Genomic DNA, 18,372 nt, shown 5'->3' on the forward strand with positions numbered 1-18,372 from the left:
TATTGTTTTGATAGTGCACCCTCTAGTGGCAGGTCCTACAACCTGTACCTTTATTTGAAGCATACAAGAAAATGTAAACACAAAAGAACCTTATTCTGCTGATATTTCTTTTGTTCTACAAAATAAATTCACACAGCATTAGAACAACTTGTAGGTGAGTAAATGGTGACAGAATTTGCATTTTTGAGTGATCTTATAAACATAATAATTTACAGATTATTTTGTCAAGTAGCCTATAATCGTTAGTTATGGTTAGTGTGAAAATACACTGGTTAAGTCATTGTCAGTTTTGTTAGTGGATCGCCAAACTATCCATTTTAGAGGATTGCGGTCTCATGTTAATTTGCTCTGTTTAATATGCTAAATCTGGCCCTAAAGCAGCACTTTGTAACTCTTGGCCTCTAGCGGTAAAAAAATAAAGCATGCATCTCGTGGAAGAAATTTGTTTTTGTAGTGTTTCGGCTCTGCTACTCTGTCTGAATAAAGGTTCTTCATCAATTTTTTTCTCGTTTGTAAACCAAGCTTAAAATGTAGATATTAGTTAGTGTATTTGGGTGAAGACATAGGATGATGGATTCATTTTATTTATTATTAATTTATTTTTGCACGCTCATTAACTGCTTTTATCCAAAGTTTCATAGTGTAGCTTTAAGTAATATTTGATAGTACAGTCGTGGCCAAAAGTTTTGAGAATTACATAAATATTTGTTTTCAAAAAGTTTGCTGCTAAACTGCTTTTAGATCTTTGTTTCAGTTGTTTCTGTGATGTACTGAAATATAATTACAAGCACTTCATACGTTTCAAAGGCTTTTCTCGACAATTAACATTACATTTATGCAAAGAGTCAGTATTTCCAGTGTTGGCCCTTCTTTTTCAGGACCTCTGCAATTCGACTGGGCATGCTCTCAATCAACTTCTGGGCCAAATCCTGACTGATAGCAACCCATTCTTTCATAATCACTTCTTGGAGTTTGTCAGAATTAGTGGGTTTTTGTTTGTCCACACGCCTCTTGAGGATTGACCACAAGTTCTCAATGGTATTAAGATCTGGGGAGTTTCCAGGCCATGGACCCAAATTTCAACATTCTGGTCCCCGAGCCACTTAGTTATCACTTTTGCCTTATGGCACGGTGCTCCATCGTGCTGGAAAATGCATTGTTCTTCACCAAACTGTTGTTGGATTGTTGGAAGAAGTTGCTGTTGGAGGGTGTTTTGGTACCATTCTTTATTCATGGCTGTGTTTTTGGGCAGAATTGTGAGTGAGCCCACTCCCTTGGATGAGAAGCAACCCCGAACATGAATGGTGTCAGGATGCTTTACTGTTGGCATGACACAGGACTGATGGTAGCGCTCACCTTTTCTTCTCCGGACAAGCCTTTTTCCAGATGCCCCAAACAATCGGAAAGGGGCTTCATCAGAGAATATGACTTTGCCCCAGTCCTCAGCAGTCCATTCACTATACTTTCTGCAGAAGATCAATCTGTCCCTGCTGTTCTTTTTTGGAGAGAAGTGGCTTCTTTGCTGCCCTTCTTGACACCAGGCCATCTTCCAAAAGTCTTTGCCTCACTGTGCGTGCAGATGCGCTCACACCTGCCTGCTGCCATTCCTGAGCAAGCTCTGCACTGGTGGCACTCCGATCCCGCAGCTGAATCCTCTTTAGGAGACGATCCTGGCGCTTGCTGGACTTTCTTGGACGCCCTGAAGCCTTCTTTACAAGAATTGAACCTCTTTCCTTGAAGTTCTTGATGATCCTATAAATTGTCGATTTAGGTACAATCTTAGTAGCCACAATATCCTTGCCTGTGAAGCCATTTTTATGCAACGCAATGATGGCAGCACGCGTTTCTTTGCAGGTCACCATGGTTAACAATGGAAGAACAATGATTTCAAGCATCACCCTCCTTTTAACATGTCAAGTCTGCCATTCTAACCTAATCAGCCTGACATAATGATCTCCAGCCTTGTGCTCGTCAACATTCTCACCTGAGTGAACAAGACGATTACTGAAATGATCTCAGCAGGTCCTTTAATGACAGCAATGAAATGCAGAGGAAAGGTTTTTTTGGGATTAAGTTAATTTTCATGGCAAAGAAGGACTATGCAATTCATCTGATCACTCTTCATAACATTCTGGAGTATATGCAAATTGCTATTATAAAAACTTAAGCAGCAACTTTTCCAATTTCCAATATTTATGTAATTCTCAAAACTTTTGGCCACGACTGTATAAGTTGTTATTAAGCTGTTATTTAATTACCCCATGACAAAAGCGGATAGTCCCGTAAAGGTGTTTTCCCTCAGTGTCAACAAACATTTATGCTGCCAGGCGCTCTCGCGCGTTTGCCCCATTTGTTCCGCTCTCTCTCGCACGCGCTTAGATGTAGTGCAAAAGGCGTGTTTTATTGCACTGGCTTCATACTGTCATTTATCTCCAGAGCCACTTGTGTAATCAGTGAATCGCGCGCTCTGTGTGTGTGTGTGTGTGTGTGTGTGTGTGTGTGAGGCCGTTCAACAGCACTAAGGTGAGAAAGCAGAGGGAGGAGTTTAAACTTGCCCGAGGCTTTGGCAGCCGAGTGACTGTCATCCCTCTCTCGGGTTTATATGTGGACTCGTGCGTTGATTTCTCCTGCTCCACAGCAGATCTGTGCGCTCGGAGGTATCGTTCAGGAGCACCGGCTCTCTCTTCTACCGGACCGGACACCCGTCACCATGGCAGACACTTACTAAAGCCATCACGGAGAGATACGCGTTTGTACCGACGATGGCTGTAGACGGTAAGCTCACGGTGTTAAACCAGTTTTTACTTGATTCATAGTACAATCACATGCGAACGATGTCCCGTTTAGTGACATGCATTGCAGTAGACAATACTTATGACTTCTGCTGTGTACTGTACTATACTGGACTGGACGGAAGACTAATATTTTTGTCTAATAATAACTTCTCTACTATAAATGACCCCTTTACACTGTTTACACAATATTTACAGTACTACTTACTAAGTTATTATGCTAATTCTTTACAGTATAAAATATAATGTTAACATCATATACATCCAATTACACTTTTTTTTTTAACTAAGAAAATTTTCTTCCATTTACAAGAATATTTAACTTAGGTTCCATCAAGAATTAAATTCAAATTGGTTAAAAACGTTTTGAATTTGGCTATTTTTTTACACAGTGTAGCTACTATTCTTTAGACTATTTGCTGCCTATATAATAGTGTACTACTGTAAGACCATTATTTTACCATTTAAATTTTTTTGCTGCATCTTGTGTTGCTATGTATATGCTTTGCTGAATGCCATGTGCATGTTTTGGTTAGAAAGTTGGTGATTGGTGAAGTCTCTTTCACACATTGTCACACATATTTTTGCCCATCATGTTGACATTGTGCTCAGCCCGTTGAAGGGAATGTCATCTAGAGTTCATAGTTTTGTAGCTGGACATAAACATATAGTTTACCTGACATCCTACATGATGAATGAAAACATTCATGCTTACACATACACATGCTTACAGTGATCTCAAGGGCTTTTATGTAATCATAAGAAAAATGTGTTTTCCCTTGGCCCCAGGCAATTATATGCAATCATAGTATATCTGCAGCGCTCAGCGTGGTGCTGAAATGGACAGCAAGACCTTGCCTCACTTTATCCTGGCTTCTTCTTATCATGTCCTTTTCCTAATTCTTTCCCATTTCACGTGAGTGGTAGTGTAGATTCAGTAACTTGAATAGTTCATCCGAAAATGATTTTCTTTTCTTAAACTGTGCTCACTCTCAAACCATCCAAGATCTCTACAGTCAGTATCTGGTATGAGCACCATTTGCCCCACAGAGTGCAACACATCTCCTTCTCATAGAGTTGATCAGCTGTTGTTGATTGTGGCCTGTGGGATGTTGGTCCACTCCTCTTCAATGGATGTGTGAAGTTGCTGGATATTGGCAGGAACTGGAACACGCTGTCATATACGCCGGTCCAGAGCATCCCAAACATGCTCAGCTTCCCTGAGACAGTCTCTGACAGTTTGTGCAGACATTCTTTGGTTATGTAAACTGATGGTTGCAGCAGCTGTCTGGATGGCTGGTGTCAGACAATCTTGGAGGTGAAGATGCTGGATGTGGAGGTCCTGGGCTGGTGTTGGTTACACGTGGTCTGCGGTTGTGAGGCCGGTTGGATGTACTGCCAAATTCTCTGAAACGCATTTGGAGACGGCTTATGGTAGAAAAATGAACATTCAATCCAAGGGCACCAGCTCTGGTGGACATTCCTGCAGTCAGCATCCCAACTGCACGCTCCCTCAAAACTTGGGACATCTGTGGCATTGTGCTGTGTGATAAAACTGCACATTTTAGAGTGGCCTTTTATTGTGGCCAGCTTAAGGCACTCCTGTGCAATAATCATGCTGTCTAATCAGTATCTTGATATGAGGTGAATGGATTATCTATATAAGGAGAAGTGCTCACACACAGATTTAGACAGATTTGTGAACAATATTTGAGAGAAATAGGCCTTTTGTGTACATAGAAAAAGATCTTTGAGCTCAGCTCATGAAAAATAAAACAAAAGTGTTGCATTTATAATTTTGTTCAGTGTATTTGTTAAGGACTGTTTTTGCTTATAAGTGATGATTTTGTGAGTATTTCTCTTCTGATTCAGATGATACTGGAGAAAGCCATATTAAGATTTAGGACTCATACTTTAGCTTAAGCAGCAGTTTGGAGTTAAATGCATATTAATAATGGATTTGTTACACAAGACAATAATTGATGGACTGGAGTGATGTGGATTATTGGGATGTTTTTATCAGATGTTCAGACTGTTGCATTTCTCCAAATCTGAAACAAACAAACTCATCTACAGTATATCCTGGATGGCCTGAGGGTATATTTTCAGCAAATTTATTCCTTTAAAATAACAGTTTGTACTCAGAATAGGACGTCCTTTATATAGAATTATGTTGTGTTCCCCTTGAGCAAAATCTTGCATTTGCAAACAAATTGCATAATCATCAAGTCTCCCTCAAGGAATGTTAGATAATTATGTTTATTCAAACATGTTGTTTTATACCCAATTAGGATGGCTTGTTTTAATTAATGTTATATTCTGTGAGCAAATTATTGTCAATGTTTAAGCATGTTTTCTCAGCCATCCTAAGAGAAAGCCTGATATGTGAGTACACAAGAGGTTTATTTCGAGGAACCTCATATTTGCTTTCAAGCCGTTTGATTAAACAACTCAATTACACTTCAGAGAACTGATTGTTTGCTTTAATATCTTCTAATGCACAGATACTGCCGTATCATTTTCTGGCTACAATACAGTTATTGCTTGGCAAGGTTTCATTTTATACGAGCTGTAATAAAAAAAATTCCAGAACAACACTGGTTTCTGATTCACATAAAGCATGTTTTTGTCACTGCTCATATAAAGCTTCATCAGATCTGGGGAGGCACAGATGTTTTGTTGACCCCCTCTCGCCCTGTTTCACACACCCGACAGCTCTGAACCAATCCCAGCATGCAGCACGAAGACTGGGCTATTTTCCTGCTACCTAAGGGACCACCAATGCATTAAGTGTATGGACACATGCATGTCACTCATTCATTTATGCATACAGATGGATTAGAAATGCTAACCACACGCACAATGTCTGATGTCTGAAAAAAAAAATAGAAAGAGAGAGTGAACAAGCAGTAGTGATAAAAAGAGAGTAATTTCTGGCCCGTTTCGCTCAGATTGACATGCAGTGGGTGGAGGGAGTGTATGTTTTGGCTCAATGTGTGTTTGCCTGTTATCAGCAGAAGCGACTCCATGCTTGACCAGTCTGTCAACACCACTGAATGTTTTTTTTTTCCTGTGACTGGTAGACATTTGCTTTTACTCTGTCTGTCATTTGAGAATGTTTCGTTTCAGTCACCTAGCAGATGTTTTTGCTACTTTTTTATTGTAAATAAATCTTGTGTGTCATATTTTCCGCTTCCCCAAAATAAAGAATTAAAAACCAAATAAATTCTCAAAGCAAGGATAAATTTCACATTTACATTTAGTCATGTTGTTCATTTATCCTTTCACCTCAACTCCTGAGAGAAGAACAGCTTTTCCATCATATTAAATAATTATTTTGACTTGGTCCATTGGTTTATAAAACACAAACACTGAATGCACTTATAATGGAAAGTCTATATGAAAGCAGTTGTTAAAAATCTGTCAAAGCAGAAATGTGTAGCTTGTGCTATATTTGTGTTACAATGCATATCTTAATTCTGTCATGTGTGTTATTTTAGCTATACGTTTGTTTAAATCATAATTTTAACAGTGGGATAGGATTATGAGTGTATTAATATAAGTTTATAAATTTTATAAGTAATATTATAAGTAACAGTGGTACTACTTTTATACATTTCATTGAAAGACTGGATACTAGTGATGCACCAAAATGATTTTTTACCGAAATAATACAAATGAAATGAAAATTTGCAGAATAACAAAATTCAACAGAAAGTTGAATTGCATTTGAGTAACTGAACGTCTTTCAGAGCTATGAGAAATAAAAAGTTTACATCACACGATTCTGTTTTAATTATGACTTTTTTTTTTTTAGAAAAAAACATATCTTTTAATATCTTAGAATTCAGACTTAATATTCTGAAATTCTGGGGAAAAAAAATTATTGTGTGAAAAGTTGCAGCTACCTTTTTTCTATTTACAAATTGAAATAGGCTTCCATTCAAAACAGATGCTGACACAGTCAAAACACGCCATTGCAAAGTGCTACTGTACAATAATTAATATTGGCAATATTTTATTGTCATCAATATTCAATACAAAATGTCGAAAAACAATTTCACCTCACTGGTCTTATTCGATCATTTATAACAGTAACATTCAAAACATTTTAAGTTTATCCAATATATATTATTGCCTTGTCCTATAGACTTGTAAGTGAAATACACAATTTTTTTGTTTTAAAAACTCTAAATTATGTCTGTGGTAATGGACAGTATGATGCTGATAATAGAGATTAACTATTATTGAACCCGGAACATTCCTTTAACAATGCTCCCAAATCTGTTTAGGCGCTTTTGTCCTAAAGCCTCTTGATGTTGTTTATACTCAGTGCATTGTAGGTCAGATTAAAAGAATCTCGCCCCAACCACATGACCGGAGTTACATCCCTGTGAACTGATTCTCACACGAGAGAATGCATAAAAGAAGAAAAGGAGGTGAAATGAAAGGAAGCTACTGTTTTCTTTAGCCACATAAGCATGGTGTTTATTAGCTTTCTCTCACATGTTTGTTAAGGAGGGGCTCTTAACAGCTATTTGGTGTCCTGCCAAAAAGTTGGCTCTGGAGAGCTTTTGAAATGTGATCCTGCCTCAAATGGCATTGAATGTATGTGTGTGTGTGTGTAGGCCAGCATCATTGTGTCCTCACAGGCATTGTATCCACCTTAAACCATCCATCTATCCATCCATCCGTCCCTTTATCCCTCATCCTTTTGTATCATATCTCTTAGAAGCAGACAAAGGATTTTGCTCAAATGGTTTCTGCGTGTGTTTGTATTTTTGTAGAATATAGCATGTTTGATCTGTCTGTGTGCATTTTCATTTTGTTTTTGTGCTGCTGTGTGTATGTTTGGGTTTTAATTCTCATTCTGTTGACCTGTTGGTCTTAATATCCTCTTACGGTGTCATCACAGTTCACACAGCATCTGTGCTGACATCAGGGGAAGCGAAAAAAAAAAAAGATTTGCCTACTTTTTTTCTTGCAGTGATCTATTTATATGAGAAAGATTTCAAATGCAAAGACGCCACTCTCCGTGCATCATAGATTTAATGTTTGTTGTATATATTTGCACAGCTAGCGTTGGTGGATATTTTTTTTTTGTCTGACTTTGATCTGGTTAGACAGTTTGCCGTCAGGTGCATTCACACCCATTGTAGACAAAAATAACAAAGGAATGTGTACAGGATTGACAGAATTTCCATCAGAATTTGAAACCAGTATCTTACAGATAAGAATCCTTTAAGAATGAATCTATTAAAAATGTAAATCTTGCTGGATAATTATAATTTGTTCCAAAATCAGACTTTCTATATTTCTATTTTTATAACCAATCCTTCAAACATTTCTTTAGGATTCTCTTCCTTTCTGGGACTTTGAGTCTTCTAGATGGTTGCCAAGAAGTTGATGGAAGTCGTGGCCTAATGGTTAGAGAGTCGGACTGGCAATCGAAAGGTTGTGAGTTCGAGTCCCGGGCTGGCAGGAATTGTGGGTGGGAGGAGTGCATGTACAGTTCTCTCTCCACCTTCAATACCACGACTTAGGTGTCCTTGAGCAAGGCACCGAACCCCCAACTGCTCCCCGGGCGCCGCAGCATAAATGGTTGCCCACTGCTCCGGGTGTGTGTTTACGGTGTGTGCGTGTTCACTGCTCTGTGTGTGTGCACTTTGGATGGGTTAGATGCAGAGCACGAATTCTGAATATGGGTCGCTTCACTCACTTATTGAACTAATGGGGTTCAGTCGACAGAGATGCGACTGTTTTTGGGTAACAGCCGTGACTAGCCAGTTTGTATCCACATCAATGCATCGTACAATGGTGGTTAATCAGCGAGTTACGTTGTTGTATGGGAAATGCACCCCTGGTCGAATGCGTCTTTGATTGCCTCCTGAAGTGGTCGAAAGTGGACAAGCTCAAAACTTTTCAGACCCCCTTTATTCCTGTATTTAGCATCGGTCACTTGTGATTGGATTAGCTTTACAAAGGGGCAGACAATTTCCAGACATTTACCAAAAGTTTCAGAATTTTTCCAAAACATCCTGGAAATTTTCCAAAAATATACTGGAATTATTCGATCCCTTTGCAACTCTAGATTGGATCAGCAAAAATGCATCTTAACACCAGGTGTAAACAGGGCCCAGGATGCCCTTGTTGTTTCTTTAACATTGTTATGTGGTTTCTAGGATGTTCTGGTTTGTTTCTACTAGGGTGTTGATAGATGTTTGCTTTGGTGTTTGCAATGTTTCTAGGGTGGTTGATGGGGTGTTCTGGGGGATTGTTTGAGAGTTGCCTTTTGGGGCTACTGTAGTTGATTGGTAGGGAATTTCAGCCAAGGAGTTAAAAGAGCCTTTCAAGTCTCTATTGCAGTACATTGTGTTCCTTCCTTCTTTGTAAATGTTTTTTTACCTTATTATCTCCTGCCTTTTTAATACTGTATGTCTGATTACTTGGAAAAGTAACCCCACACCCCAACAATGTTGGTAGCACAAACGTTTCAGTTCGAATTTAATATTTCAAGTTAGAAGTTTGCTCCAATGCCTAACTCTAAAAATAATCCTTAAAAGACACCAATTATAAATATGAATGAATTGTGCTGAAACCTCTTGTTTGATTTGTTTAAAAATGATACAGTTATGGCAGAACCTGGAGATCCGGTTTACAGTTTGCTGATGCCTTTCACATTCTAATCAATACGACTGTATAGATCACATGCCTCATCCATATGGTGCCTCATTACGGATCAGCTCTACACTTCTGAGATTCCCTATGAATAATAGAGCGATTGAGGGGGATGGGGAGGAAAAGCAAGGGGGAGGTGTCTAATAAACATTCACTCGTCAATCCCTGTGGACTTTAAACAGATTGATCGAGCGTTGAAACCCGGGAGGGATCAATTTGACTTAAATCAACAAGCATCTTTCTGAAAATGGACAGAGAGTAAGAAGGAGGCAGAGAGATGGCTGAAGAATGGAGAAGAAAGGTCCATTTAATTTGTTGGGAGGACTGATGGCTTGGTCGACCCGTGAGCTACGGATAATTGCTCTTGCGGAGGGCAAAGCTTTACACCCTCAACATCCCGAGCGTTCTCATCTTCGTTCTTCCCCCAGTGTTACCTAATATCTTCAGTAATGTGGTCACCCTTGATTTTTTTTTAAATGGCCGGTCTGTCACCGCCTCTCATCCAGTTGTATTAGCAAGCGCACGGGCTCGTGTCCAATATCTTGCCGTTAATTAGTGCACGAAGAAAAGAAATGCATGGTTGGGAAAGATAAAGGATTAAAGAGGAGGAGGATGTTGAAGAAAGAGACAGAGAGAGAAGTGAAGAAAAGATAATAGAAACTGCTGAGAGGTGAATTGCACTTGGTTTGAATTTGATGGAAATTGATGGTCTGGCGTAGGGTAGTTAGCAGTTGCTTTTGCAAAGCATCTTAAAGCAGTGATTCCCACCGCAGGATGACTTAAACCTATTTAAATTAATGAATTATATAACAATAATAAAATTTTAATAAAATAAAAAATTAATTAATAAGCACATAAAATCAATATGTAATTTGAAATTGTTTAACTTCTATTTTTAGGGGCCAAGCACCAAAGATATCCAATTGTTTTCTTCTTCTTTTTCTGCTATGTGTGTGTCTATAGAAGCACATAGAACCGCTTGCGGGAAAGTTCTGAAATTTGGCACCAAGATGGGGACAGTCTGAATATTAACCATAGTGAATTTGAAGTCTTTCTCTCAAACTCTCTTGCTCCACTAATGGGCCAATATTTCCATGAATAACTTTTGAACCTTAAGATCTAGAAGCAAAATTCTTTCTGAAAATTTTGAAAAATCAAGATGTTTTTGCACTTTTAAATTTAGCACAAAATCTTCTTTTTTCGAACTTGTCCTAGACAGTTTGTCTGAATAAAAAAAAAAATTCCGGATCATTTTCAGACATTGCTGGTAAAAAGTTCTCAAAAGATTTCTGATAGACCAAACTGTTCTCGTAAAGTGTTTTAACAAATTTGACAAAATTTGCACAAAAATAAACATGATGCTGTATTTTCACAATGATTTAGCAGATTCTGACCAAACTTGGTATGTGTTATAACAAGCATGACCTGAGGGAACATGTGTAGTTTCGGAACAGCATCATCTACTGGTCAAAAGATTAAAAAAAAAAGATTAATTGATTATAACTTCTGACCATTTTAGCCAAAAATCATAATATTGATCTCATTAGATTCTGAGTGGCACACCAAACTAAACGATATCCAATTATTCTTATGTCAGGCATTTTGTAGTAAAATGCTGTATCAACAAACGTCTTTAACAGGGGTCTCTAATCCTGCTCCTGGAGAGCCATACTGCAGAGTTCAGCTTCATCCCGAATAAAACAGAACTGAACCAGCTAATCAAAGACTGAGTCCCAATTCGCCTACTTATACTACGACCTAAAAGTATGTACTTTTTTTGTGAGGAAAAAGTACATACTTTTGAGTGTGTAGCAAAAGAGTATGCACGTTCTGGGACATACTTCGATGACGTCATGCAACGTGAATGACAACGTGGTTGCCTAGTTACGCACACCTAAACTGTTAAGGTTTCATTCATTCTTGTATGTCCAATAAAATTTTATTCACTATTTCCATCTTTTTTTCTCATCGTTTTTTTTCACAATAAATTTTACAATGTGTTCTTCTACCAAGTTGAGGAGTGAAGAAGCAGGGCGGCGTCGTCGTAGAACCAAACGCAGGTCATTTGTGAGGCAGCTGGTTCTGACGTTCATGTGCAATGTGTGTATCAAAGCCATCGCAAAGCTCCTCCCTCCCGCACGCAATGGGTTGTGGGCAATATTAGCCCTTAGAGTGTGCATTGATCTGCACTTCGAATTCTAACCGGAAATAGTAGACCATCCGGGTATCTTTGGAATACTCTTTTCAACATACTACGATTTGGGACGTACTAATTCTAGTTTCGCATACTATTTAGGATGGATAGTATGCGAATTGGGACTCAGCGATAGTGTTCAGGGCTACTTAATTACAGACAGGTGTGTTGAAGCAGGGTTGGAGATCTCTAGCCTTTACTGAGTAATTAAAAACAGCTCTTTAGTTCTTAATTTGACTTAATTATATTTATCAAAATTTTTATAGAAGTACATACAGTTCTGTAATAAAGAAAATACACTGTAATCACTGAAATCACAAAATGAATTGTGGTATATTTAATGAAATAACTATGCTTATTCAGTATATCAATGAAAAGTTTATCTAGTTTAGTGTTTATTAAAAAAAAATAAAAATTATATATATATATATATATATATCAAATGTATAATATTTTATGTATTATCATTAGTAACATTAATAATAATAATTATTATTATTATATTCATTTTATTATTTTATTATGAGTAGTAGTATTTTATCCAAAGCTATATGCAGATTTTCATTTCATTGTTTCTTTTTTCTGCAGACCCTTTTGCTTCATATACAGAAAATACTGTATCATGTAGAGACTATTATTAAACCAGTGCCCTATTCTTTAATTGTGAGTTGTTTGTGACTGTTCATAATGTGTGATGGAGGTTTCTGATTGGTCAGTGGCCTCAATGAAGGCACTAGGCAGAGACGATGCTGCTCCTGCCAGCAAAAAGCAATTACACAATTACACTGATTTTAACATCTGTATTATCAGTCTCACCCAGCTTTCCTCCAGCTAATGGATGCATTATGAACACGAGAACATGAGAGAGGGGCTCAGCGGACCACGTCGACGTTCTGTTATCATCTGTGTTTCTGTGCGTGATGAACAGCTCTACACATTTTACCCTGTCTCTCAAAATATCACCCATGGGCCATATTTCTGACTTGAACTCTGTCTCTGTCCCTTTCTCTCACATCAGCTTCCTCTTCTGACCTGCTTTGACCATCTGGTCATCCAGACAAACACAGACCTCAGCACGAAGGGGTGTAGATGTGGAGAAAAAAAAATGTCAATAAAATTAGGTGACTGTTAAGGTTTACCACACAGTTTATTCGATTTATCCTCTGATTTGTCATTACAGTTGGCGATAACACTGTGCAGTTATGATATTCAGATACCATACTTTAATATGTACTGCAGTACCTTCAATACCATGACTTAGGTGCCCTTGAGCAAGGCATCGAACCCCCAACTGCTCCCCGGGCGCCGCAGCATAAATGGCTGCCCACTGCTCCGGGTGTGTGCTCACAGTGTGTGTGTGTGTTCACTGCTCTGTGTGTGTGCATTTCGGATGGGTTAAATGCAGAGCACAAATTCTGAGTATGGGTCACCATACTTGGCTGAATGTCACTTCACTTTCACTTTCACTTTCACTAAAAACCTGGTCTTGTTGCCTCTCGAGGCAACTGATGCTTTCTTGAAAGGCATGTGAGAGAAGTGCACTTAAATGTATTTAATTGGCACTTGTACCGTACTTCAAATCATACAAGTGTTTTAATAAAAAGAAATACTTGCAGATAATATAATATTAAATAAAAATAAGCAGACTTAAATTGAGTTCACTCTTGTTACTTAGTACACTTTTAACAAGTGCACTTTGTAATAACGTCAAATGAAAAGTTAATCTTAAATCATTGTTTTAATAATCTTTATGTCACGCTACAGTGTGAAAATAAGCACACGAAGATGAATGAAGGCAAACAGTCTTTTAATAAGTATACAGAAAGCAGGCACACACACACACACACATATATATATATATATATATATATTCCACAAAAGACATCTACAAAACCAGACAAGGGAACACAGGACAGACTAGAACTTAAATAGGGAGGCAAATGAGGATAATTAGCGAGACACAGGTGAATCAAATGACCAAATAGGTCACACTGGGAACACGTGAGGGATGATAACGCAACAAAACAGTCCAAGGATGTGACACTTTGTTTGTGCATTAATGTACAACACTTATTTTGATGCGTTGACTAACATACTAAAAGCACATGTAAAGTACTGTACGTTATTATAAGTTCATATATTTGAAAATTACAAAACAGCAACTTCATAATCAATCATTAAAAATATATTTAAATACATGACATACAAGTGTCAACAGAAATGACATTAAAGTATATTTTAGTTTACCATTAATATTTGTCACTACATTCAGCAGTTCACCTCAACCAAATTTTAACCAAATAACAAAAAAACAAGTAATCATGAAATTACATAAATGTGTACTTAAGTTCTACTTCAGTGGGTCAACTTTAGGTAATTGCATTTAATATGAATTTAAACCAAATCCAATTGTCTGAAAACATTAGACTACATTATATCTTCACTTCAGTATATTCTTTTGAAGTATATTATGTTTGTAATAAGTGCTCTTATTTTAGAAGTATACTGTAAGTGTACTTCTTTTTTACAAGGGTAGAGCTGATACAGTATAAGCACACTAATGTGTCTTTAAGTATGTATTACATAAATCTAGATCTACAAACATAGATAGACATAGATCTACTGGAGTTTGCTAATGCCTTGAATATGATGTGAAGTGGATCAGACTTTATGTCCTTGAATAAGACGCTTAACTCCAGGTTGTTCCAGAGGGACTCTCCCTTATTAATTATACTGCAAGGTGATTTAGATAGAAGTGTCAGCTAATTTATATATTAATTAGTAGTTAATTAAAAAAGATTGCAATATCAACTGTGGAGCCTTCAACATTATCATTGTTGCTGTTGTTAGGGGTCAGATGTGTCACGCCTGGCTATGCAGTGCTGGGTGTGTCTCTCCCTGGCTTGGCCATGTGTGGGTAATCAAGCCTGAATTGCCTACTGCTGCTGTTCTGTGTCACTTTTAGGTGGAGCTGTTGCGATGGGCCGTGCCGTGCTCATTGGTGGACCGATGAGGGTGTCTTTAAAATCATTGCCTTTCAGTGGATTTGAGTCTCTCTTTCTGCTATTCCGGCCTGACGATGAGAGGCTGGCTGCAGCCGGCGCTTCTTGAACATTCTCCTTTTTGGCTTCCCATTTACTGACTTTTGTAAATCGATCTTTAATAAACCAGCATTATAATTAAATACTAAGTTCAGTGTGGTCTCCCCTATGTCAACTCTACATTGAGTCAAGTGGACTTGACATATGGGGGCTCGTCTGATAAGTTTTGATCCCGAATATTGGTACGTATAGTCTACTTTGATTCCCACTGTCGGCTATGGTAGCGTAGTGCGTTGTGTAGCAACGTCATCGGTGTGATTTTGTGAATGAAATCAGTGGGCGTAGTTTTAGGCATGCCGGTTTTTTTGCCGGATATTTTGTTTCGGGGAGATCTGCGCTGATCTTGTTGGTTTTGAATTTGGATTTGAGGTAAATTGGGTAGCATTATTTAGTAGATTAGAGTATTTAGTGCAGCCACTTTGTTTGTAATGTGTGATTGCTGTTTACGTAGTGGGGCGACTAAAATTTTGGAGCTATCGTTATCCCCGTGTTAGAGCGCTTTCGCGCTGGGATTTAGGTTGTTGTCACTGGAGTCTGGACCAGGGCACCGCCGTAGAGAACCGGCTGAATTGGCTTCGGTCGGGGCAGTACGTCTCTGTCGGTATTGGTGAGGAAATTATCCTGATTCTTGGACTCAGTGTGAAGATAGGGTTGTATAGTGGGGGGTAAATGTTTAGGGGGAGAGCTCCGTGAGTTGCTCTGCTGCTGGACCTGCTTTTTCACTTTGCAAAATTGTTTGTTTGTGGTTGTTTAAGAGGAATTGGAAAACGTACAGGTATATTTAATTAGTTTGGTTAATAGTGTATTGAAAATAGTCTGTACAATGAGTGTGTTGGAGGATTTTTTTGCTGCTCCTTCTGAGAGTTTGTTGGTGGAGCTAACAAAAGAGCAGTTGGTGAATGTTGCAGATTTTTATGGGATTGAACTGACACTGCCAAAAACAGCAAAGAAAGATAAATTGATAGATTTTATTCGTGATCGTTTGAAAGAAAATCAAGTGTTTCCTGACAACCCGCCTGTTTCAAGTCCCTCGGCTAAAAGTAACGAATTAACCTATGAGCAACAAAAAATATTATTGCAGATGCAATTGGATCAAAAGAGATGGGAATTTGAGCAAAAGAAATTGGAAATAGAACAAGATTTAGAACGCAAGAGAATGGAATCTATTGAAAGAGAAAAAGATCGTTTGTTTGAAAGGGAAAAACTGAAGCATTTGGAGTATGAACAGGAGCGGGCTCGTGAACTTGAACGCACCAGGCTTAAGCTGGTGGCTGAAGGTAGAGCCGGTGGAAATTCCACTCAGAAATCAGGTGTAGCAAATATGATAAAGTTTCTTCCAAAATTCAACGAACGAGATCCGGACATATTTTTCTCCTTGTTTGAAAATGTTGCTGCCGACCAGAATTGGAGTGACGAAGATAAGACGTTGCTTTTACAAACGGTATTAGTTTGGCGTGCACAAGAGGCATTTGTGGCACTGTCTTTTGTCGAAAGAAAGAGTTACCAATCAGTAAAATAGGCTGTGTTAAAAAGTTACGAATTGATTCCTGAGGCTTATAGACAACGTTTTCGCAATTGGAGAAAGTCGGAAAAACAAACTCACGCTGATGTGGCCAGAGAGCTTAGTAGTTTTTTTAATTGCTGGCGCACAGTGGAAGGGATTGATTCGTTTAATGATTTGTGCGATTTAGTTATTTTGGAACAGTTTAAGAACATTTTGCCCGAACAGATTGGTACATATTTAAACGAACATAAGGTGAAGACCGCTGCCGAGGCTGCTGTCCTCGCTGATGGATATGTGTTGACGCATAGAAATCATATGCGGGATTTTTCTCCGCGTTATGATAATCGCAAGGAAAATCGCCCCGTCCGCGTAAATGCAGGTTTTCCTGGGAGGTCTTATCCTGCGCCTCGTAATAGAACATGGGAACGTGATGCCGACAGTAAGTGCCTTTACTGTTTTGAATTAGGTCATTGGAAAAAGGAATGTCCAGTCTTGAGTGCCCGTAATAAGAGTAAAGTAAGCAATGTCAAAGATGTTGCCTGTGCCTCGTCGATTCCCGCTGCGCAGTTGAGGAATGTTAAGTTAAATAGAACTCAAACTGATCCTGAACATTCTAACATGTTGTGTGATGAACCTAAAATCAGTGTCTGATTACGCTCCTTTTATCACCGAAGGGTTTGATTCACTGGTGGGAGATGCTCATAGGGTACCAGTTAAAATATTGCGTGACACTGGGGCTTCAGAGAGTTTCATTTGCCAGTCGGTCCTGCCTTTCTCCTCTTTGTCTGATATTGGGAGTTTTGTGTTGATTCGAGGAATTGGGCTTCAACCGTTTCCAGTGCCATTGCATAGAATTCAGTTGCAGTCGGGGTTTGTGAATGGAGAGGTGACTATAGCTGTACGTCCGACTCTACCGGTAGAAAATATTGACCTGATTATCGGAAATAATTTGGCGGGGGGTTGTGTGTGGCCGGAGATGTCATGTCCGTCCCCTGTGGTTAAAACAGTGGCTATGCCATCAGTTGAGCCGGACAAATGTCTTAAAGATTTTCCAGAGGTGTTCACTGCTTGTGCGGTGACGCGAGCAATGGCTCGTGCTCAGACAGTGAAACCATCTGATGTATCTAAGGCTAGTGCAGTTAAAGTGTTTGTACCAGATTTACCAGCACCATTGTCTTCTAGTGAGGTAATTGAGGCGCAAAAGAATGATTGTACTCTTGAGAAGTATTTTGCTTTGGCCTCGGGTGATGATAATGTTGATCATGGTTATCTGATCCAAAATGGTTTGTTGCTGCGCAGGTGGTCGCCTCGGGCGGACAATGATGTGGCAGATCAGGTGTTGCAGGTGGTGATGCCTGTGAAATACCGGGAGTTGGTGTTAAAAGCAGCGCACGGAGAAGCGTCTGGCCATTTTGGGGTGAGGAGAACCTACAATCATGTATTGGGACATTTCTATTGGCCACGGATAAAAAGGGATATAGCGAGTTTCGTAAAAGGTTGCCATGCTTGTCAAATTGCAGGTAAACCAAATGTTTCAATTAAACCTGCGCCGCTACAACCCATTCAGTCCGTAGGCATTCCATTTGAACATCTAGTTATTGATTGTGTGGGCCCTTTGCCACAGTCAAAGTCTGGCAGTGTTTATCTTTTCACAGTGATGTGCCAAGCGACACGTTACCCTGCGGCATATGCTTTAAGGACTATAACCACAAGATCAATTGTGAAGGCTTTGTCTCAGTTTATATCCATTTTTGGTCTACCAAAAGTAATCCAAAGCGATCGTTGATCAAATTTTACGTCCAAGACATTTGCGGCGGCGTTAAAAGAACTGCGAGTAAAACATAATTTAAGTAGCGCATATCACGCCCAGAGCCAGGGGGTTCTGGAACGTTTTCATGCCACATTGAAATAATGACTTAGTTTTTGGGCACAAAGTGCGCACCTTTCTATCGGTGTTGAGTGGTGATTTAGATGGTGGCGTGGAGATACCTGGGAATTTGGCTGATTATGTGCATGGCTTTCGCCGAAGGTTGTTCTTGGCTGGGAAGTTGGCTAATGCAAATCTATGTGAAGCGCAAACTAAAATGAAGCGACGGTACGATC

At 39.0% G+C, this 18,372-nt stretch overlaps 1 protein-coding gene across 1 annotated transcript in view; it reads left to right on the forward strand.

The window, feature by feature from the left end:
* Positions 1–2,503: 2,503 nt before the first annotated feature.
* LOC132117947 (sterile alpha motif domain-containing protein 10-like) overlaps positions 2,504–18,372 on the forward strand; it is an 86,120-nt gene continuing 70,251 nt past the window's right edge. Inside the window, exon 1 of the mRNA XM_059527335.1 lies at positions 2,504–2,775. Coding sequence (XP_059383318.1) covers positions 2,763–2,775 — 13 coding nt within the window. The 5' untranslated portion in view covers positions 2,504–2,762. The remainder of the gene's footprint in view (positions 2,776–18,372) is intronic.

The sequence above is a fragment of the Carassius carassius genome, chromosome 37 (assembly GCF_963082965.1).
Source record: "Carassius carassius chromosome 37, fCarCar2.1, whole genome shotgun sequence".
Lineage (NCBI taxonomy): Eukaryota > Metazoa > Chordata > Actinopteri > Cypriniformes > Cyprinidae > Carassius > Carassius carassius.